Source organism: Anopheles ziemanni, chromosome 3 (assembly GCF_943734765.1).
Source record: "Anopheles ziemanni chromosome 3, idAnoZiCoDA_A2_x.2, whole genome shotgun sequence".
Classification (NCBI taxonomy): Eukaryota; Metazoa; Arthropoda; class Insecta; order Diptera; family Culicidae; genus Anopheles; species Anopheles ziemanni.
Window position 1 is genome coordinate 56,797,457 of NC_080706.1, and position 21,368 is coordinate 56,818,824.

General features: G+C 42.3%; 6 protein-coding genes across 6 annotated transcripts; 3 read left to right on the plus strand and 3 right to left on the minus strand.

The window, feature by feature from the left end:
- Positions 1 to 1,565: 1,565 nt before the first annotated feature.
- Positions 1,566 to 5,521, plus strand: LOC131289743 (nuclear receptor binding SET domain protein-like). The gene is made up of 2 exons (XM_058319051.1): positions 1,566 to 4,876; positions 4,962 to 5,521. The coding sequence occupies exons 1-2, from the start codon at positions 1,574 to 1,576 to the stop codon at positions 5,328 to 5,330; spliced, it is 3,672 nt and encodes a 1,223-aa protein (XP_058175034.1). The 5' UTR covers positions 1,566 to 1,573; the 3' UTR covers positions 5,331 to 5,521.
- Positions 5,522 to 6,299: 778 nt separating this feature from the next.
- LOC131286089 (beclin-1-like protein) lies at positions 6,300 to 7,944 on the minus strand. The gene is made up of 2 exons (XM_058314955.1): positions 6,671 to 7,944; positions 6,300 to 6,595 (listed from the first exon to the last, which is right to left on the minus strand). Exons 1-2 carry the CDS (start codon positions 7,828 to 7,830, stop codon positions 6,484 to 6,486), a joined length of 1,272 nt encoding a protein of 423 aa, XP_058170938.1. The 5' UTR covers positions 7,831 to 7,944; the 3' UTR covers positions 6,300 to 6,483.
- Positions 7,945 to 9,565: 1,621 nt separating this feature from the next.
- On the plus strand, positions 9,566 to 11,847 carry LOC131288319 (uncharacterized). The gene is made up of 3 exons (XM_058317440.1): positions 9,566 to 9,800; positions 9,935 to 10,145; positions 10,394 to 11,847. The coding sequence occupies exons 1-3, from the start codon at positions 9,675 to 9,677 to the stop codon at positions 11,692 to 11,694; spliced, it is 1,638 nt and encodes a 545-aa protein (XP_058173423.1). The 5' UTR covers positions 9,566 to 9,674; the 3' UTR covers positions 11,695 to 11,847.
- Positions 11,848 to 11,854: 7 nt separating this feature from the next.
- Positions 11,855 to 13,157, minus strand: LOC131288320 (3'(2'),5'-bisphosphate nucleotidase 1). The gene is made up of 2 exons (XM_058317441.1): positions 12,801 to 13,157; positions 11,855 to 12,733 (listed from the first exon to the last, which is right to left on the minus strand). The coding sequence occupies exons 1-2, from the start codon at positions 13,038 to 13,040 to the stop codon at positions 12,047 to 12,049; spliced, it is 927 nt and encodes a 308-aa protein (XP_058173424.1). The 5' UTR covers positions 13,041 to 13,157; the 3' UTR covers positions 11,855 to 12,046.
- Positions 13,158 to 16,368: 3,211 nt separating this feature from the next.
- On the plus strand, positions 16,369 to 17,622 carry LOC131286971 (electron transfer flavoprotein subunit beta). The gene is made up of 2 exons (XM_058315981.1): positions 16,369 to 16,534; positions 16,795 to 17,622. Exons 1-2 carry the CDS (start codon positions 16,484 to 16,486, stop codon positions 17,506 to 17,508), a joined length of 765 nt encoding a protein of 254 aa, XP_058171964.1. The 5' UTR covers positions 16,369 to 16,483; the 3' UTR covers positions 17,509 to 17,622.
- Positions 17,623 to 17,727: 105 nt separating this feature from the next.
- On the minus strand, positions 17,728 to 21,135 carry LOC131288127 (zinc finger protein 235-like). Its single transcript, XM_058317239.1, has 2 exons — positions 20,920 to 21,135; positions 17,728 to 20,824 (listed from the first exon to the last, which is right to left on the minus strand). Exons 1-2 carry the CDS (start codon positions 21,022 to 21,024, stop codon positions 18,293 to 18,295), a joined length of 2,637 nt encoding a protein of 878 aa, XP_058173222.1. The 5' UTR covers positions 21,025 to 21,135; the 3' UTR covers positions 17,728 to 18,292.
- Positions 21,136 to 21,368: the final 233 nt, after the last annotated feature.

Sequence of the window (21,368 nt, forward strand, 5' to 3'; positions counted from 1 at the left end):
TGATTTTTCAGTTAACTCAAAAATCTTCCTTCAAAGCAAACAAGATCTTATTTCAATTCACACAAAAAGTAAAAGATGGATAATCTGTTGAAGTGTGGCTAACTACCCTATCGCGGGTCATCGAGTTGAGTACCCAAAACTTGCAACAACGCAACAGGCGTATTGTGCGGAGGCAAGAAGATGGCAACCGTTTGCTGGACAATACTGTAGCAGAGCAAGCAAATGAAACTATAATTAACTTTCTTCGCATGAAGAAGGAAGATTTTGATGTTCTCAAGTTACATAAAAAGTGGTAGAATAAAATATTTTAATCTTTATCATTAAACTTTTTGAAACTTTTAGATTTTGGAATCAGTTGGTGGGCCGGACTTTGCGAACCCCTGATCTATAGTGAATTTATAATTGATATTCTAGCTATAAAATAACAAAATATTAACTAACCGTAACTACAAAAGAAACACGTAAATTTATCACCATATATTCGTTTATTTTGTTTTTGAGATTTGTTATGTTTACATTTATTTCTTTTTCGTCTTCTTCTTCTGACGCATTTGAGTTTTCGGTTAGCTGCCAAAAACTTCTCGGGTGCAGTTTTCAGCTCACGGAGCTGAAAAGTTTTTGACGTTAACTTCTCGGTTGTTCCCCTCTTCTCGCCGAGAAGTTTTTGAGTTTTCGGGTCGTGTAGCGGGGCTCTTACCCTCGCTTTCGGTCCTTCTAATCCTGATAGCCTCAATAGTTTTGAGCATCTGTTTTTATCGTTTTGATGGGACCTTGTCTAAACGGACCTTGGGCAAGTGTCGTGTTGAAATTCCGCTGGTAAATATGTGTCAAATTGGTCTACATTACGCTACCCAGTTATATGACGACCGTGGTATTCATTGTGCGTCAGTACTTGCAGTCGGCTAGCAATTTTATGTATTAATCTTTTTTGTTCTTTTTGTGAAATTTCATTCGTTCGTTTATCTTGCTTATGTTGTTTTGCGTTGTTAATGTAATCCATAATAAGCGTCGTCGATAATCGCGTTAAAACTTTTCGGACAGAATCTTGAGAGAAATCATCCAAAGGACGCGACAAATGATGGGTCGGCCAAATCGTTCTAGGGAAAAGTAAGTATCAGTTTTAAATAAGGTTAACCTAACCAATTTCTTCAAAAAACACATTTTATTCTAAAATATTTACGAATATGTTAAGTATTCTAATAATATAAAGTATCGGCGATGCAACAAGTTTGCTAGCTTTTGTTTGTTTCTCAGAACGCAATTGGGTAAGCTGTCAAAGCGTCGTGGTCTTTACGCGCCATTTTGGCGGTATTTTATTTCGAACTTGTTGAATACGTTTCGAACAGTGAAAACATGGATCTATTACAATAATAAAATACTTTTTACGCTTTATTTGATAGAAGACCAGCTGCGCGAAAACGATCAGCATCCAGTGGGAAAACAAAACACATTCAGGACAATGCCAGTTTGGAACAGCGTAAGATGCATTGCCATTTACTTCTTAAGCAGATTCCTAATTTGTTACTGTTTTTTTTTTATGTTTTGACTATGTGTAACAGGAAACATCGAAGCAATGTTTGTTTCGCCGACAACGACAAAAAGCCGAGTAAAATCGCAGGAGCGTACACCTACAGGGCAACAAATATCTGGTCGGGAGAAAAACAATGAGCCCGCATTAGAAACTACGGGAGAAAATACCTTCACCGACATGAACAGTAATAGCATTTCGGAGATAGGTGATTACAGCGATGAATCTCTGAATACGGGAAAAAAGAACCCCGAAGTTGTGTACCGTTCCATCGACGACAACAGAAAAAGCGTTCATCAATCTCCATCGGGGCGGAATTTGTTAAAACAGTTGCAAACATCGCTGAGCCCTAAATTGACTGAGATCAACATCGATGGGAACCGTCGTGTGAGTCGCTATGGACGCCACCAAAAACAAAAAGAAAATATTAATTATGTTCCTGTTGAGCTAATGAAATTCGTGGGTAAATCGCCAGCCAAAATTAAACCTAAAAAGGAGGTCGCAATGATTGACATTAAAATCGGGCCTGATGTACAGCAGTTAGAAGTGAACATGGCACATGCAACAGACGTGAAAGAATTGGGAACTAGTTTTCCCGCAGAAACTTCTGTCGATAATGAATTGCCGCCAATGTTGCCAATGTTAGAGGAGCATCGAGATAATGTGCTCGATATGGATGCGATCAACATTATTGGAATGAACGTTAGTTTCGAAAATATCAACGACGACAATATTTTTTTGGAGAATGCTCTTCCACAAAATACGATTGATCATAATCACCCATCGGATGTCGATAGCGCGAAAGGATCCTCCATCGACTTGGTAGGAGAGTACCGCGTTGGTGAAATATATTGGGGAGCACAAACACAGAAAACAATTCATTGGCCATGCATCGTACGAATAGATCCAGAAACGAATCAAATAATTCGAATGCGATCAAATCAAAGAGAGATACATGTTGCATTCTTTGGCGATCGGGGACGCCGCGGATGGATCCGGGAGGCCTATATCGCATCATTTCGAGGACTCGCTGATTATTGTTCCCGAGTGGACAATTATGAATATGGGAAGGCTGTGAAAGCAGCGCTGAAGGTAGCTTTGCGGAATAACTGGAAGGTAGCATCACAGCAGGCAGAGGAATTTAACGCTATTGACATTGAGTTGCGCCTGGAAAAGTTCGACTTATCAGTTGAACTGGAAAGAGTCCGTTTGACATCGATTCGAGTTATAAAAGGACAAGGAAAACAGAACAAGAGGACACGCTCCCCCACTCCCGAAAGTCCGTCATACGATGTAATTCCGATTGTAACAGAACATACAACAAAAAGAATGAAACTGCAGCAAATCTCCACGTTACAAAATACTATAGCCGGACCGTCCGATGCAGCGATGCATGGAAGTGAAGAGAAAGGAACCCTTTTTAGTGATGATTCCAAACATTACACAGAGCTGGCGTTCAAACTGATTGTGAATTTGGGGCGCACATTCCTGCTAGATGATCAAAGCACTGATGAGAAGACAATCATGCTTGAACAATATGCAAGGAAAATTACCTCACTCAAAAGTGACGGAGCTCATCATCAAAAAAGCAAGCGCACCGTGGTCTTGCGTAAATTAACTCAAATGCGTAACTTATGCCACATGCTTGATGAATTTATGGCAGAGCACAGTGGTGAACATGGTGATTCTGTTGCCGTACGGATTAAAAAAGAAAAACCCACGTTGGAAGAAGAATTTATTTTCCAGATCGACCCGAAATCCATTACCAAGGGTCTGCCGAAGGGCAACGTGTGCTGCATTTGTAAACACCCACAAAGCGTGGTAAAGTGTATGAAGTGCCATCGTCACATGCATTTGCATTGTATGACGGCCGACCTATTGGAGCAAGTGAAGCTGCAAACAATGGTGGATGAGCGTCGTTTTAACTGTAACGACTGTTCGGGTAGCGAGTTGAAGGATGTTCTCGTGAAACAAAGCTGTTTTGTGTGCAATGATGAGTTGGAAGAAACCAAAAACGAAACGAAGTGTCGCTGTGCTGGTAGCTTGTGCGTTCGCCAGTACCACATTTCATGTTTACGCCTTTTTCCACAGTTTGCAGTAATTAATAGTCAGTCAATCATCTGTCCATATCACGTGTGCCATACTTGCGTCGCCGACGATCCAAGGGGAAAAGCCTCTAACGACAAAACAGCTCTAGTACGATGTATCAAGTGTCCGTCTTCGTACCATCCGGATCTGCGCTGCATTCCGGCCGGGTCGGAAATGCTTACCACGCAGCAGCTCATATGTCCCAAACACAGCCTTGATCAGATAGCTCTCAATGTGAATTGGTGTTTTTTGTGTTGCAAAGGAGGAGATTTAATTTGTTGCGAAACGTGCCCCAACGCAATCCACCAGGATTGTCTACCTTTCCAAATACCGGACGGCAAATACTTTTGCGAAGAATGTGAATCCGGACGGCTTCCTTTGTACAATGAGATTGTGATAGCAAAGTATAGTTCGTTTCGTTGGTGGCCAGCTTTGATTATGCCACCATCAGAGATATCGGATTATCTACTGCAGCAGAAGCCAAGCGCTTCGTCCATTTGTGTAAAATTCTTCCAATCCCATACTGTAGCCTGGATGAATAGAAGGAGGATGTATCTTTACCAGCATGATGACTCGGAAAATCTTGACACGAAGAAATCGGGATCATTAGACAAACAATATCGTATTGCCATGGCCGAAGCGAGCAAAATATACCAAACAATACAGGAGATGAAAACGTTAACAGCTCCGGTTGTTCGGAAAAAGAAAATACCCACTCCAGTTTATCAAAAAATTAAAACAAACCGTTACGTTGCCCCGCTTAAGCAACCACAATCAGACGACGATTCAAACTGCTACTGCCGTTCAGACGATGAGGATCCTTGTGGCCCGACCTCTTCATGTATCAACCGAACAATGATGTTCGAATGTATTCCTAACACCTGCCCAGCAAAGAATCGTTGTTCAAATCAACGTTTTGCCAAGCGCATTTATCCATCCTTGGAGGTGCGTCACTTTGCCGACAAGGGTTATGGACTAGTGGCAAAGGAAGCCATAGCACGCGGAGCGTTTGTTATAGAGTACGTTGGAGAAGTCATCAACATGGCCGAGTTTAACCGCAGAATTAAGGAGATCCAGGAGAGAAAGATCACAAACTACTATTTTCTTACGGTGGATCCCGACATGACCATCGATGCCGGGACAAAAGGCAATATTTCACGTTTTATAAACCATTCTTGCGAGCCGAATTGTGAAACTCAAAAATGGACCATTGGAAATGCACGCGTCATTGGATTGTTTGCGATAAAAGATATCCACCCGGTGAGTGAAACAATTCAAAATGAAACAAGCGCTCAGGCGGTTTAAATAAAGCCATGTTCTGTTATTATTTTCACATATTTTTCAGGGTGAAGAGCTAACTTTCAATTACAATTTGGAGAGCTTGGGAAATAAGAAACGGGTATGTCTGTGTGGAACTTCCAAGTGCTCCGGCTTTATAGGTGAAAAATACCGTTCGCCGAAGAAGGATACAAACAATAGCAATTCCAGTGGACCGTCGCTGCTTTCTATTAAAAAAATAGGAGTAAACAAAGCAAAGAAAAAAACTTTATTGAAAGGAGCAGGGAAACCAAACAAAAGGAAAAGTGACGATGATATTTTGCTTGTGCCAAAGGCTGAGCCTGAAACAATCAATTTAGATGATCTAGACTACACAGCGATATCACCTACGTTCGTTATCAAGACGGAAAAAGTAGACAACGATATCGAAACTTAAGAGAAGAAAAGTCGTCATTTTATTGGCTACTGAAAGGAATAACGATTGCTTAGGGATGGTAGTTAAAGCACATGAAACATATAATAATTATCATCGCATCGTATTATGTGGTCGTCTGCATCAAGATGCTAAATATTATATTTATTATCATTTTCTATCATCACCATTTTTTCAGGAAAAATTTGTTTGCTTTACATTTATAATTTTTTTAGTTTTATAATCTTAGTTGTTTTTTTTTTTATTTGTAATGATAGTACAAACATGTTTGAAAATCTTTCTGCTGCAATTGATCGGCAATACGATGAAATGAGTTGCGTTTATCATAGAGAATACCAATGTAGATATCTTAAGACTGTTAAAGCTATTTGACTTTTTCGATACTGAGCTCGAGCGAGTGTAATGACCACATAAAGACGAATCATTGTTGTCATCATGTCATCAAATCATTGTTTACAGATCCGTGATGCTTTGTGGTGCACTGTGAATACAGCAACGAATTAAAAGTGATGTTTTTCATATTGAAATGACATAAAACATAACTTGGTACTTCAAGTTTTGGTAACGTTTTCGTATTTTCATTGCTTCAGATTTACTGAGATAAATATATATACATAATAATTTCGCGTGATCCGCTCATGGCCGCAGAGCCCAGGTCACTTCTCCGCATGCTATAGTCTCAAAGTTTCCGAAAATATTTGCTGTCCACCTAAAATAAATACCCAAAGAAAGTGATCGTTAGCTTGTTCTACCAACAGGACTCCCCTGAACAACGAGATACTGAAATTCTAAGTAAACGTTGCCACCGCTGGTCTGTTTACTTCTTTCAACCAAAGTGATTACTATCCCCCTTAGAACCCACCTTGCTTTCAACTTCTAGTGAAATATTCGATTGCAAGCTAAGGAAAACGCCACTTTGTCACAGATCACCCTAACAAGTTTAGAAATTAGTTTTGACATCTGATTATCCATATTACTATGATGAAAAGTACAATATATTAACTCGGTATTTTTATTGTATCATTCCCTACCGTTTATTCCATTATATAACATTTGTAGTTTGGTATTGCCCTAAATTGAAGATAACTACCAGGGTGGTAATATCACATTTTATAATCTCCAAATCCTGATTGACGTTGACCCAATAGAAACGCACCTATCTTTTTTCTTCGGTGAACTGGGATGATACCCATGTCAGCACCCATTTCAAATTGGTCAGTAGGTATTTTAGTGCTTTCGTCCACTGTTCTTCGGAGTTAAACTGAATCCTATAGCCATCGAACAAAGAAAAAATATTAGATTCATTCGAGCTGATGACGAGCAATCAAAACGATGATACTTACTTGATCGAAAAACTGCTTCCAGTAGATGCATCCTCGATCTTGCCTTTCTCCATCAAATAAGGCAGGCAGAAATCTGGATCTCGCCGGACGATTTCCTCTTTAAATTGCTGTAAACAATCCAAAAATGCAACCATTGCTGCATCGTATTTTGAATCCCACAGGAAACGAAAGCCACCATTACCGTACAAGGGTAATTCTTTGCTTTCGCCAAGCACTTCAATGTAGGAATGATTTCCGTACGGTACGAGCCGGTACTGCTTGAAAGTGAAGTTCATTTTGCGCGCCAAAGCAGACAGAAGAAGGCAGGTTTGACCCCAAGCTGCATTTATTTCGGACCAATCCACCGGTGCTGACGGAAGCCGCCCAAGACGAAAGTTATTAATAGTGCCAAAGTGCCCAGAGTGCCAGATGTGAAAAGTGGCATTAAATACATTGGTTTTCTTCAGCTTCTCTAGCTGACTCTGAGCATATGCCATCTGGCATTCAAGTGAACGAAACTCGTCCTCGGTGGTTATGACATCGCGTCGATGCTTCGTATATTCTCGCCAGTACTTGGTCTCCTCGCATTCGAGCCGTTGTCTTTCCTTCTCCTGCTCGTCTACCGCTTGACGAACGGATTGTTCTTCGCGCGACAGTTCAGCGAGTTCATCCAGCAGCTCCTTTTCGTCGAGTTTCAATGTGGCAAGCTCTTGTTCAAGCTCTGCAATATTTGGCACATCATCCGTCATTTCTAATTTCTTGAGATAGTTATTATAATCGTTCCACTCGTCTTCAGCAATCTTTAGTTCTTTATCCATCAGTTCAAGAAGTGTGTCGGTGCACTCGTCACAAAGTGGATGGTCAATCTCTGCATTATTAGATAGCGTATCAAACAGCTCCGCCTTGATACGAAGACTATGGCCAAGCGATTCTTTATCGGGGCCATCGGAGAGCAACATAAATCCATTGGTATCATTCGTAGAATCTGTTACTCGAAACGGCGGTACGAAGTGGTCGAAGCTGGCCGACTGCGATTCCAGGTCTATTTCCAAGTGGGAGTGAATTGGTAGGGCCAGTTCGGCCAGCGTATGCTCGCCCAGACTAGCAAATGCGTCATCGACATGGATGGGCTGCAAACAACGTTGGCAAGAAAAACTGACGCTTACCTTGGCGTCGTTCATCTTTAAAAAATATTCTTTGTGTTAACTAGTTGCATCCAAACGTTTATGTATTCGCAAACTATATCCACATTCACCTAACTGTCTTTCGAAGAAATCGTAATTTTGTTTGTAAAATGTATATTAGTGTTGGCAGAATCGGGATTCGGAAGATTCGAAGATTCGATCCCTAGACGGATTCTAAAGATTCGAATCCCATTTGACAGATTCTAAAGATTCGAATCCCATCTGACGGATTCTGAAGATTTTATTCGATTAGGATTCGAATCAGATTTGATTGGTTTGGGAATCGATTTGATTCGATTCTGACTTGATCCTAAGCTGTTTGAATCGACTCACAATGATTTGAGTCGAATTAATCACATAACTATTCGATCTAGAGACAATGTAATTGATTTAAGTTTACTCAAATCGAACGCTGGGTAGAATGTCCAATGGACATAGATTGTGTTTTTTGCGCGATTTGCAAGTTAGGCTCTAGAAAAATTCCTATAACCTATTTTTTACAAACAAATACAGTAGAATGTCCATTATCCGAGTTGTTCTACCCAACCAAACCCATTTCATCAGGACCAGACCATTTTTACCGGATTCTGAATCGGATTCTGGGGATTTAGATTAGGATACAGTCAGTATCCGACTTACGCGGATAATGGGGACCAGAGAAATCCGCGTATCACGCTTTCCAGACTGCACCGTCGCGTAACGCGACGTCGCCTGACAGGCGCTGAACTCCATGCAAAAAAAATCTAGCGCGATTCGCGCGACATCGCGCAAGGTTTTTTTTATATAGAGTTCAGCTCCTGTCAGGCGACGTCGCGCTGTAGTGTGGACCCCGAGTATCTCGAATTTACGCGTATCTCGAATATTGCTTGACACATAGTTTCAACAAGAGATCGAGCTCTTGTGTACATGTATCATAGGATATTCAATTTTTTTCTTTGTCCATTAATATGAATGCAATGCAAGCGTATTCAAACAACATAAATTGCAACAATCGAAATAAACAGCGTAAGTTATGCAAATGCGTAATTTACATATTTATTCGTGTGGTTGTACATCTCAGGAATTTAAATCGATGTAATAAACCCAATTTACTGTCAAATTTTGAAAACCGCGTATCTCCGAACCGCGTAACTCGAGAACAGACTGTACACAATTTCCAGACCGACATTGATTTGTTTACATGATGATGATGATGATGATGATGAGTCCCACCGCTTACCACTACATAGGTTTGAGAGGGACGGAAGTATCTTGCGATATCACAGGGATTTTCAGATGATATCATAACATTAGCAGCATTTATTCCAACTGCAGCACATGATATTCCAACTGTATCAGTTGATTTTATAAGGCAATCATGTTTATTATAACTGTGTCAGTTGAAATCAGAATCGAATTAACTTAATCCAGGTTCGTTCATTTATTAATTCACTGAAATCTCCTGATAATTGGATAAAAATGTCTTCCAACTGTATAATAAAACAAGTTGAAATTGATTTATTAGCAAGTGTGTTTTTATTAAACTACAAACGACCGAATTTATAAGCAGTCACATATTTTCGATACATTTCAGAATTTTGCGAAATGCTTAAGTATGTGTTTGTGACATGCAAAAGTAGCAGAAAAAGATGGTTTCGTGTGTGGGGGGTTTTAGATAGTAAACATTGTTCAGCGGTCGAGCCGGCAATACCGTGTACATTTGCACAATCAGTTTTTATTCGTTTGTCGATAGCAAAAGGTGAAGGCAGTCGTCGTCAAAGTTTAAGTTCCTCAAAGACATACTATCGTATTTACTGTCTGCACAAATCGAGGTCTACTATACTCAATAAAATCCGTTTGCAATGGATCAAAGTAACAAGTTTATAATCAGTGGCAGACCCGAACCAGTGAATATTACGGAGGGATGTAGTTCCTTGGGGATTTTACTGCGAAAACGGCTTCTACGCAACGGAGATAATGTAGCACTGGTAAGAAATGAAATTGAATATTTTGATGATCAACCGTTCCGATGAACTTTGGATCCGACAACTACTTAGCATTTTTCCAAAAGCTTGTCTTCCTTTGCAATACTGGCCTTAATTTATGTTTCAAATCATTCCAGGTCGATGGTGTCTATTCAAGCGAGTTGCGATATTTGGAGTTGTTGGAAAAAGCTGTTCGCTTGGCCGATGCACTTCGAAGCGAGTTTGGTCTGCGACCGGGAAATGTCGTGGGAATAATAAGTGAAAACCGTCTGGAATTCCCGGTTGCGCTCTTCGCAGCCTTTTTCCTTGGTGCCACTGTCGCTCCAATCAACCTCACATACACCGAGAGTAAGTAGAGTCGTAAAAAAATGTATGCTGCTCTCTTATCAGGACACTAATAATCTGCCAAGATAATATTAAAGTCATTGTCATTAAAGTTGATCCATTATAGCGCCATCGTAGATGGTAAAACAAATTATCACTTGTGTCATTAAGATAACAAGCTTGTCCTTTGTAGCTTTTATTATCTTTTGCAATGGGTTTTTCTTACTTTGCCTAAATTATTTGTGTCATTTAATTGTTCTTCTCAATTTCAGGAGAATTTGACCATGCGCTTAACTTATCGAAACCGACAATAGTTTTTGTTTCGCCATATTCCGCTGACCGGGCCATTAAGGCTGCTAGACGTAACACAAATTTTGTGAAGCAGGTTTTTCTTTATGGCGAGGATAATCCCTATGGAGCAGATGTAATGCTATACGATGAGTTTCTGTCCAAAAAACCCGCTATCAATCCCCATACCTTCTGGATCGAACCGACTAACATGGAGGAGCATGTCGCATTGATTATGTGCTCTTCAGGGACAACCGGATTACCAAAAGGTGTGCAACTTACCCAACGTAACGTGATAGCTAGCCTTCCGCTTCTGTCGGAACTGGAATCTTCTTTTGAAGGTCCGAGAATAATCCTGGGAGTTATACCTTGGTTCCATGCCTTTGGCTGCCTGACTCTGATTAATGTGCTGTGTAATCAACAAAAGCTCATTTCATTGCCCAAATTCGAAGAGGGTTTGTTCTTAAGTTGCATTGAGAATTATCGCTGTTCATTCGTGTTTGTCGTACCTCCATTGATGGTATTCCTAGCAAAGCACCCACTGGTCGATAACTATGATCTCAGCAGTCTTAACACGTTACTTTGCGGAGCTGCTCCGCTCAGTAAAGAAACGGCAGACTTGGTGAAGCAGCGCATCGGAGTGAAGAATATCCTGCAAGGGTACGGAATGAGTGAAACAACGCTAGCGATGGTGGTACAGACGGCCGATTGCAACAAACCAGGAAGCGTAGGTAAACTGCTGTTTGGCACAACAGCAAAAGTCGTCGATCCGGAAACGGGAAGAATTCTCGGTCCTAATCAACCAGGCGAGCTGTGCTTCAAAGGTACACAGATTATGAAAGGTTACATAGGGAATGAAAAAGCAACTAACGAAACGATTGATAAAGATGGTTGGCTACACACTGGGGACATAGGCTACTACGATGAGGATGGAGAATTTTTTATCATCGATCGGTTGAAGGAATTGATCAAGTACAAAGGCTATCAAGTACCCCCGGCCGAGATTGAAGCAATTCTGTTGACTAATCCAAAAATCAAAGATGCGGGAGTAGTTGGAGTACCTGACGAGGCGGCTGGAGAGCTTCCTTTGGCATTCGTCGTTAACCAACCGAACGTTACGTTGACGGAGGCTGAAGTGCAACAATATGTGGCTGAACGAACGTCTCCAGCTAAGCGACTCCATGGCGGCGTGCGATTCGTTTCAGAAATACCAAAAAATGTTAGTGGTAAGATTTTGAGGAGGGAACTTCGCGCAATGTTGAATCGCCCGAAATCAAAACTTTAAGTAAATCATCAGTCAGACTGGCCATGAAAAATTCCTTTTTATAAAGATAGAATAGTCGTCTTACTGAATCTCGTAAGAGCATGGGTTATGGGTTAATTATATGAAAAAGAAGTGTGGTAGTTTAATGTGTGACCAAAAATAACTCAATTTAGGACAAATCATTACTCATATACTTTTCTTTATTTTTTCCCCTACATAACGTTACAACGAATGCCAGTGAACAATAATTTTTATTCGACCAACATAATTCAATGAAAATAAAATCAGGTGTATGGTGATAATTTTCCGAATTTATCACGGTTTTTCTTCCCAACAAGACAATACGAACCCTGGTTAACAACAAGAACTATATCTAGGGTTTATCCATAGCCTGTTTTACTTGATCAGGTATTTTCGAAAGAATATCCTTGTGAGATACTCCTGCCGCAGTACCAAGAACACCACTGCCGTTAGGAAAGCTTACATCTTTACCATAGCGATAATGACGTCCTAGCATATCTGTCAACATTCCACCACTAGCTTCTAGCACGGCCTCTGGAGCACAAGTATCCCATTTTTTACACCCAGCACTGGCAAAAACGTACGCATGGGCGTTGCCTTCCAAGAGCTGCAACACCTTATACCCTGCACCTCCAACACGCAGCACTTCGTCTGGCGAAAGAGAATCAAGTGCCGTTTGTACGATTGTGTTGGAATGTGAACGAGTAGTAGTCACGAGGAAACGATCCGACGGAGCCTTAGCTGGAAGAATGCCCCCGGTGCCGCATCCTTTTAGTCCCCAAATAGTGCGACCGACATCGCCTGACTCGCTTTGGTAGTAGGGTTGATGAATGACACCACCAACCGCACGGTCATTTACCGCTATGCCTATCAAGACAGTCACACGCTCTAGGAAACCTTGAGTATATTCACTCGTACCGTCAAGTGGATCGACCCATATGACCAGATCGGACTCCTTAAGATCGCTGAGAGTGTCGGGACATTTGTGTTTCTCTATAAAATCCTTATTGCACTCAGTTATCAACCAGTCGTCTGGAACCTGTAATTGTTAAAAATAAAACAACCTTGAACATTTCGTTGCTTTCGAAAGCGTTTACATTTCTTACGTTTAAGTCGCTTTGTCCTTCCTCCCCAATGATGGTAACGTTGGGAAAAAGTTTCGAAAGCGATGCAACGATACACCGTTGGGCTGATCGATCGGCTTCTGTCTGCAAGTCGTCTTTTCCTTTCTCAACGATCCCCAAATCTCCCCGGCACATAACGTCCCGGATAATCTTTCCGGCACGGTGAGCAATCTTTATCGAGCTCCCGACAACACGCATTACCAGTGGAGCAGTGCCAGCCATCGCAAGGGTTTCGGGTGTTCAAACTCGGTACAGATAATTGCCAAAAGCGCTGGTGGTCTTTTAACGTTGATTTCATCAGCAATAACTCCCTGTGTTGAATAAAAGGGTAACTATTATCGTTATGTCACACTGATTTAACAATTTCAGAACAGTCTCGTAATGTTTCTGTTATCACAAATGTTACCTTGCCAGACACAAATTTTTCCAAGTTTGTTTTGATTAAAATATGATCCGGCTTTGTCAAATGAATTCATTAAGCACGTGTTACACGTAACAAACTTTCACAGAACTCCATTTAAAAAAGCTAGCGCGGTGTCGCGCAAATCACGCTAGGTTTTTTTTGTGTGGAGTTCGCGTTACGCGACGGTGCAGTCTAGAAAGCATGTAACGTCTATCGATTTTCGTTTGCTCTCCCTCGGGGTCCACACTACAGCGCGACGTCCCGTCACCAAACGCGACGTCGCCTGACAGGCGGCGGAACTCCATATAAAAAAAATTTCGCACAAATCGCGCTAGTGTAGAAACAGCGAAAAACGCGACGTTGCGCTAGCTCTTGTCAAATGTCAATTCGAAACCTAAACAAACCGACAGCTGGACAAAACGTAAACAAACCGAATCACAAACGCCAGTTCCAGTTCGGTAGTGAATCAGAGCGGAGGTTAGCAGTGCACAAGTTTCCTGAAAGGGTTAGCGGAAAAGTAAGGTTACGGCACGACCGCGTGGTCACGCCGAGCTGGAGCTCAGGTCAGACAAATCCTAGCTGCCGCACATCTCGTGCTGTTTGAGTCAATCAAGCGGACCACGAGTTCTTGAATCCTGACAACGGAAGGAAATATCCCTCCCGTGGACGGCGGGTGGACATATGACTTTTATAGCCGGTCCTAAAGGACGAGCCCCTTCATAGGAGTTCGGACAGAGTCGGTACGCCTCTGATTACGAGTAAGGGAACAAACGTTCGACTTAGCGTAGGAGGATATACCCCGACTCGCATAGCGAAAGAAGAAGAAGAAGAATCACAAACGCGAACAAAACGAGCAATATTCTTCACGAAATATCGGAATTTTCGTTGTACTACTTATTTTTAGGCTTCACAAATGTAATTCAGTTATCAAACTCCGTTTTAATTGATATTTTTACCAACGTTTTTTCGGGTGCCGAAACGTAAACAAACTGCTCTTCAACAAGTAGGAGATGATGTGGAAATATATACTTCCTGCGGCGGGCCAAAATATCGTCGTTGTTTGTTTAAGTTTGTTTTCTCAGTGAATTTCAAATGTGGAAGCGCCAAACTCACTCAGGGTGCATAAAATACGTAGCTAAACAAATATCATGCATTACTACCTCAAAATTCAACAAAAAAATTTTAGCCGAGTTTGCGCCCCAATGTGATACATATTTCCACATACTCCCCTACCTCTGTCGCGCGAAACTGGGCTACTTTTGAAACGGGACGTCGCGCTGCAGTGTGGACCCCGAGTAACATATCTTCTATCCAAATCACTAACTCGGGGTCCACACTGCAGCGCGACGTCCCGTTTCAAAAGAAGCCCAGTTTCGGCAGAACAATCGCGCAAGCCAAGCGCGACAGAGGTAGGAGAGTATGTGGAAATATGTATCACATTGGGGCGCAAACTCGGCTAAAATTTTTATTGAATTTTGAGGTAGTAATGCATGATATTTGTTTAGCTACGTATTTTATGCACCCTGAGTGAGTTTGGCGCTTCATTTGAATTCACTGAGAAAACAAACTTAAACAGACAACGACGATATTTTGGCCCGCCGTAGGAAGTATATATTTCCACATCATCTCCTACTTGTTGAAGAGCAGTTTGTTTATGTTTCGGCACCCGAAAAAACTTTGGTAAAAATATCAATTAAAACGGAGTTTGATAACTGAATTACATTTGTGAAGCCTAAAAATAAGTAGTACAGTTGGTCCCCGCAGTACGCGATACTCGATATACGCGAACTCGCAATACGCGATTTTTTACAACTGACAGCTCATAGCGTTGCTTGAGTTCTGACTAGTCAATTTTACTTTGTTTTGGTAGAATGAAGTTTTTAATATGCACTTTTTAACAGAGACATAATTATGCAATGTAAGAAATGGAACACTTATTAATGATTTCGATAAAAGATATGTTAAATAAGCGGTTCCCTCTCAGTGTCAACTCTTCAATATGAGGTATAAACGAAATGGCAGAGGAAATCCGCAATACGCGAAAATTCGATATACGCGATTGCGTCCGGTCCCAAACATTCGCGTACTGCGGGGACCAACTGTACAACGAAAAAACCCATGTTTTGTGAAGAATTTTAATCGTTTTGTTCCCGTTTGTGTTTCGGTTTGTTTACGTATTGTCCAGCTGTCGGTTTGTTTACATTTCGAATTGACATTTGACAAGAGCCAGCGCGACGTCGCGGTTTTCGCTGTTTCTACACTCGCGCGATTTGTGCGACATTTTTTTTGTATGGAGTTCGGCCGCCTGTCAGGCGACGTCGCGTTTCGTGATGGGACGTCGCGCTGTAGTGTGGACCCCGAGTAATAAGTTTTCCATTTCTTCCAATGTATCATTATATCTCTGTTGAAAATTGCATATTGAAAACTTCATTCTACCAAAACAAAGTAAAATTGACTAATCAGAACTCAAGAATTCGCGTATATCGAGTATAGCGTACTGCGGGGACCAACTGTACTATTTTGAAGATCATATTATTTTTAATACCCAAAGGCAAGCAACAACCGAAACGAACAGCTTAGGCTGGTGTCAGTGCTTTACCGCGTTAGGTTTTGACAGGCGAAAATGTATGGGATTTGACAGCTGCAAGGTTCGCACGATTTATTCGCACTATAAAATCAAAATCATTTGATTTTATCGGATGGACGCATCCGATTTTATCTGTCAACAAAGTTGGACTTTATAAATTCGGAGTTGTGGCTTTCATCTAAGAAAAATAATAAAATTTATTTGATCGTCTTAGAATTTAAAAAAATACAGAAAAATTGGCGGAACTGTCGTCCAACAAAACATCGTGCGGTAAAGCACTGACACCAGCCTAAGGCAGTAACGTAGCTGAACACCTTTTGTTGCAGTGTAGCGGTAACTTATGTTTCGTTCGTCTAGTTTGGGCTTAAGCGAACTAGTCGTAAGACGAGGTTATCATTGATGGTGCGAGGTGTTCAAGAAGATATTCAGTAAAACGTTACTTACACAAAAGATCCACAACATCATGCACGCTGTGTACTCATGTTCTCGGCACAGACAGGCCGTTCAAAAGCATCGTGAGGAGACAAACTCGGTCGACCTTTGTCCTGGCGGAATAGAGCACTGTGCGTGTGCGATTTACGTCAATTTAGTTAATAAGTTGAGTTTGTGGGGCGGAATTCTTATTGCCGTTAATTTACTAGTTATTTCTGTTTTGTGGACCAACAGACGATCACCATGTCTCGAGTTTTGGTTGGTGTTAAGCGCGTTATTGATTATGCCGTGAAGGTGAGTACCATCTTTTACCATCCGCTTGTTTTATTTCGAACATGATTTCTGAATCGGCACCTGTAGCTTATGGAAGAGATAGCATGGGCACGGCGAGATTGTTACTGATAAGATTTTAAAGGTCAAACACTGGAATGTTATGCATGAATTACAGTGCTTTCGCAGGCTTAGTTACACAACATATTTAATTTTCGGATTGTTTCTAAGAGCGAAGCGGTGTTCTTGTTTCATGATGATGCTACGTTTCTTCATCTTTACAGATTCGCGTCAAACCAGACAAATCAGGTGTAGTTACCGAGGGTGTGAAGCATTCAATGAACCCGTTCGATGAAATAGCCGTGGAGGAAGCGGTCAAGCTGAAGGAGAAAAAGATCGCCACCGAAGTGGTAGCCGTGTCTGTAGGACCGGCCCAGTCTCAGGAGGTACTGCGAACGGCACTCGCGATGGGGGCTGATCGGGGCATCCACATCGAAGTGGCCGGCAAGGAGTATGATCTACTGCAACCCATCCATGTGTCGAAGATACTGGCCAAACTAGCGCAAGACGAGAAGGCCGATTTGGTTATCCTGGGTAAGCAGGCCATCGACGACGATTGCAATCAGACGGCGCAGATGACGGCCGCCCTGCTTGACTGGCCGCAGGGTGCATTTGCATCGAAGGTTGACAAAGACGGCGATACCCTGACGGTTGTGCGTGAGGTTGACGGAGGTTTGGAAACTATCAAGGCAAAATTGCCGGCAGTCATCAGTGCGGACCTACGTCTCAATACTCCCCGTTATGCCACCCTTCCCAATATCATGAAGGCGAAGAAGAAACCTATCAAAAAGCTTGCTCCGAAAGACCTGGGCGTAGATACGTCGCCCCGCATCGAAATTGTTTCCGTTGAAGATCCACCAGTTCGACAGGCCGGTTCTGTTCTTCCCGACGTGGATACATTGTTGACGAAATTGCGCGATGGCGGTCATATCAAGTAGTTGCCAGTACACGGCAAGGAAAATGTTGGCATATTCCAAGGTAGAAAGTTCGCGATCAATGAAGTGCTGCAATCGTAAATTGCGCGAATAAAAATAATTTGTTATTGGAATTCACATGATGCGCGTTTACCAACCTAACGTTAATATTCGTATACTAACGCTTCCGATGATGGGAGAGCACATATATATGTTCATTCGGTAATGCTTCTAGATTTTTGTAATATTTTAATAACTCTCTAAACTCCATTTATTTTTTTCTCTCTAGATCCATTCTTTCTTCAAGTGACAGTACAACACACAATTAGTTTTTTGGGTTAGTTGTTTGGAATACGTGTTTGTTGCTATAACATCATCTCATGAAAAATAATAAAATTATTCATAATAAATACACTTAGTTACACGTTGGGATTCGAGCAGTAAGCTTCATAAAATACCGGAAACAATATAAAATAGTCCTTTCCACCGCTCGTTGCAGGTTTCATTTTAAACCTAATGCGTACAAAGGGCAAACATTGCACATTTTGCTTAACAACTAGGAGGCATAAAACAAATTAAAATGAGGATTCCCTATCCAGGGGATGTAATTATGGAGGACTAAATTTGCACTTGATCATACTTCTTTTTAACCTAAAATTATAACTTAACGAGCTTACCGAATGCTAAGAGATCTGGGTCTAGTTTTTTGTCACGCTGTGCTAATGATCGAACTGCACTATTTCTAGGCTGTTTTTGCATACCAAGGGAAAGTAGGAATTAAAGACCAAGGATGATAATAGACCTGAATTTAATTTTGTTCGGACATTAACTGTCCATAATGGAACTGTTCCTGCAAGGGCACACTAGAATTGTCCAACAAATCATCACCTTCTTCATCTTCATCCTCTTCTTCTTCATCAGCTTCCTCCTCATCTTCTTCTTCATCTTCATCGTCATCGTCATCGTCTTCCTCGTCGTCGTCTGTATCTTGGGTATGTTCATGAGAACCTCCTCCCTCGGGCATATCGATGCCATATGAAACAGCGGAATCGGAAGCTATAAGAATACCATCAATAGTTTCCTTACTAATTGTATGCTTTCTATCCAGATCGTGTTCATTTTCTCCCATGGCCTCGTCCCCTTTTACACATTGATTGTTTGTCTCGTTGTCGTCGTTGTGGTGATTTAAATTTCCTAAATCCTGCCCATCTTCCCCCTGGACGTCCTTTTGGTGCACCTGTTTCATGTGGTTGTAATACCGTCCCCGCACCGTAAACTGCTTTCCGCATTGATCACATTCGAGGTTTTTTGACTTGCGCTTTTTCTTCCCCCCGCCCGGAACAGCACCTCCACTGGAGGCCGCCGAATCGGGGCCCATTTCAACGGGCAAATGAAGAATTTCATGTGTTCGGAGTGATGATCTCTGCGAGAAACATTTCCCGCACGTTGGACAAGAATAGGGCTTTTCGCCCGAATGCACCCGTTGGTGTATGCGTAGGTTCGTTGCAGTCGCGAACGTTTTGCCACACTCTACACACGGATGCGGTTTTATCTCTGCATGGCTCAGCATATGCTGTCGTAACCGCGTCTCCTGTGCGTACGATTTAGTGCACTGGGTACACTGGAACGGACGCACTGTACAGTGCATGTTACGGCGGTGCGTATTCAACATGGCCTGCGAGTTGAACGACTTGGTACATTCGGTACAGGGGAATGGACGTTCTGTGCTATGCGAAAGGATATGCGTCTTCAACGAGGACTTTTGTGTGAACCGCTTTCCGCACTCTTCGCAACCGAACGGTTTCTCCTCCATGTGCGTGTGTTTGTGGTTGTTTAAATTCGATAGTGTCGCATACGATTTTGGGCACAGGTCACACTGAAAGGGCCGGACGTCGGTGTGTGCTGAGATGTAGTGCGTCTTTAGGGTCTGCGACTGGGCAAAGCTCTTATCGCATTTATCACACTTGTATGGCTTAAGACCCTGGTGGATGCGCATATGCACCGTTAGATTGCTCACGTTGCTGAACGCCTTGAGACACACCTGGCACGGGTACGGCTTTTCCTGACTGTGCACCCGTTCGTGCATTTTCTTGCTCGAATGCTGGCTGAACCGTTTGTCGCAGTAGCTACAGGCGTACGGTTTTTCCTGCGTGTGCGTTCGCAGATGCACCTTGTAGTTCCCTGCGCTCGTATACTGTTGGTTACAAATCTCACAAACGAACGGTTTCACGTTGAAATGCAAACGTTTGTGCGTGTTCAAGCTGGACGCTTGGGTAAAACTTTTGAAACAGATATCACACGCGTACGGCTTTTCTCCGGTGTGCGTCCGATAGTGCACCTTCAGATAAATTGCCTTGGAAAAACGCTTTTGGCACACATTGCATATGTAGTTTTTTGTCTGAACTGCCGCCCCACTAGGTCGTTTTTTACGTTTCCGAGACTTTTTGGAGTTTTCTTCACTAATCGCTTCTTCAGGTTTGTCTCCGTTCTTGTCAACGTCGTTCTCTATTTGCGCTAGTGGTTCTTCGAGCTGCAACGGTTCTAAATCATCACCTGTCTTATCCGGCGGTATTTGGTCTTCGACAACAAGCCCATCACCGTTACACTGCAGCAGACTTCCTTCCGGAAGATTTTGCATCAACGGTGCCTGCAAATATGAACTATAAAGCACTGTAGACTCCTGCGCGTTTGGTTCGATATGTTCTTCCAACCGGAGGCTGGCACCGGTTTCGGAGGAACTACCTCCGCTACTACTGCTGCTGGTACAACTCGAACTCGTATCGTCAGTATCATCAGTGCAGCACTCATCGTCATCATCATCGTCGTCGTCGTCTTCACTGGATTCCTCGGTACTATCATCTTCTTCATCGTCTTCATCTGGGACACTGCTCTTCCCATCGGAGCTGTCGTCGTCAGAAGATTCCTGCGTGTCACCCAACGACGTCCGGTACACTGTTGCCGCATCACCGCTAATGTTCAATGCAAACCCATTGCTTCCATTCTGGCAACCATTCACCGGATCGGAAGCACCGGTAAACATCAGTTCCTTACTTTCGTCGTCCATCAAATACGGATGGGATTCCGACGAGCGGCTACCTTGGTTCAGTGTCAGCGATGGCAGTAACGGTGATTGCAATGCGGCCTGCTGAAATTGTTGCTGCTCGCCGGAATTTATGGCAAGAGATTCCACATCGCCATTCGCAATTTTGGTATGTTCCGCCAGCGTCTGCCGAGAAACGGGAAATCCACCGTTCGATTTTTTTAGATCCTTCATGACTTTGTTATACTTGCGTATGCATTTCCGGCAGATTGGTTCGACACGTCCATCAAGTGGAGTTATCTGTGTTGGATGAAAAGAAACAACATATAAGAACTCCACGAGTCGAGGTAGCGACTTACTGTTTATTTTTCATTAGCAAAATTTGTACCACGCACCTTTACGGCAAATACAGCTTCCAGAAGCCAAACATTGGACTCATCGCACTGGATGAAGTCCATGTTTTTGTGCAGCAACTGGCACAATTTGCAGAAATGGACCATTTTATGGCCGGTGGATGTTTGGATCGTCGTTTTTCAGTGTAAGTAGAGCTGTACTAACTGCCGGTTGGATGGGAAAATTTTTCAGTACTTCTTCACAATTCAGTACGAATGTTTCCCATCCTATGTCAAAAAAAAAAAAAGTTCGATGTTTCGCGCATGCGCGCTAGTGTTGCGGAGTCGGAGCTGGATTGATCCATGGGTTCTATCTGATCCCTATAAGGAGTTTTACGTTCCGATCCCAGCTTTAGCTTAATTAGCTTCCGAGGAGCTGCATGCATTCTTCGTGGTAAGAATTTGATTTTTGTGCGAATGGAATTTAGACATTCGTTCGATCCCAAATCAAA

Coding starts and splice junctions, on each gene's coding strand:
- LOC131289743 (XM_058319051.1), top strand. CDS start 1,574: ATGTTTGTTTCGCCGACAACGACAAAAAGCCGAGTAAAATCGCAGGAG. Junction 4,877..4,961: donor CGATAAAAGATATCCACCCG/GTGAGTGAAACA, acceptor CATATTTTTCAG/GGTGAAGAGCTAACTTTCAA.
- LOC131286089 (XM_058314955.1), bottom strand. CDS start 7,830: ATGAACGACGCCAAGGTAAGCGTCAGTTTTTCTTGCCAACGTTGTTTG. Junction 6,596..6,670: donor GGAAGCAGTTTTTCGATCAA/GTAAGTATCATC, acceptor CGATGGCTATAG/GATTCAGTTTAACTCCGAAG.
- LOC131288319 (XM_058317440.1), top strand. CDS start 9,675: ATGGATCAAAGTAACAAGTTTATAATCAGTGGCAGACCCGAACCAGTG. Junction 9,801..9,934: donor ACGGAGATAATGTAGCACTG/GTAAGAAATGAA, acceptor AAATCATTCCAG/GTCGATGGTGTCTATTCAAG. Junction 10,146..10,393: donor CAACCTCACATACACCGAGA/GTAAGTAGAGTC, acceptor TCTCAATTTCAG/GAGAATTTGACCATGCGCTT.
- LOC131288320 (XM_058317441.1), bottom strand. CDS start 13,040: ATGGCTGGCACTGCTCCACTGGTAATGCGTGTTGTCGGGAGCTCGATA. Junction 12,734..12,800: donor AAGGACAAAGCGACTTAAAC/GTAAGAAATGTA, acceptor TAACAATTACAG/GTTCCAGACGACTGGTTGAT.
- LOC131286971 (XM_058315981.1), top strand. CDS start 16,484: ATGTCTCGAGTTTTGGTTGGTGTTAAGCGCGTTATTGATTATGCCGTG. Junction 16,535..16,794: donor TTATTGATTATGCCGTGAAG/GTGAGTACCATC, acceptor TCATCTTTACAG/ATTCGCGTCAAACCAGACAA.
- LOC131288127 (XM_058317239.1), bottom strand. CDS start 21,024: ATGGTCCATTTCTGCAAATTGTGCCAGTTGCTGCACAAAAACATGGAC. Junction 20,825..20,919: donor AAGCTGTATTTGCCGTAAAG/GTGCGTGGTACA, acceptor CATCCAACACAG/ATAACTCCACTTGATGGACG.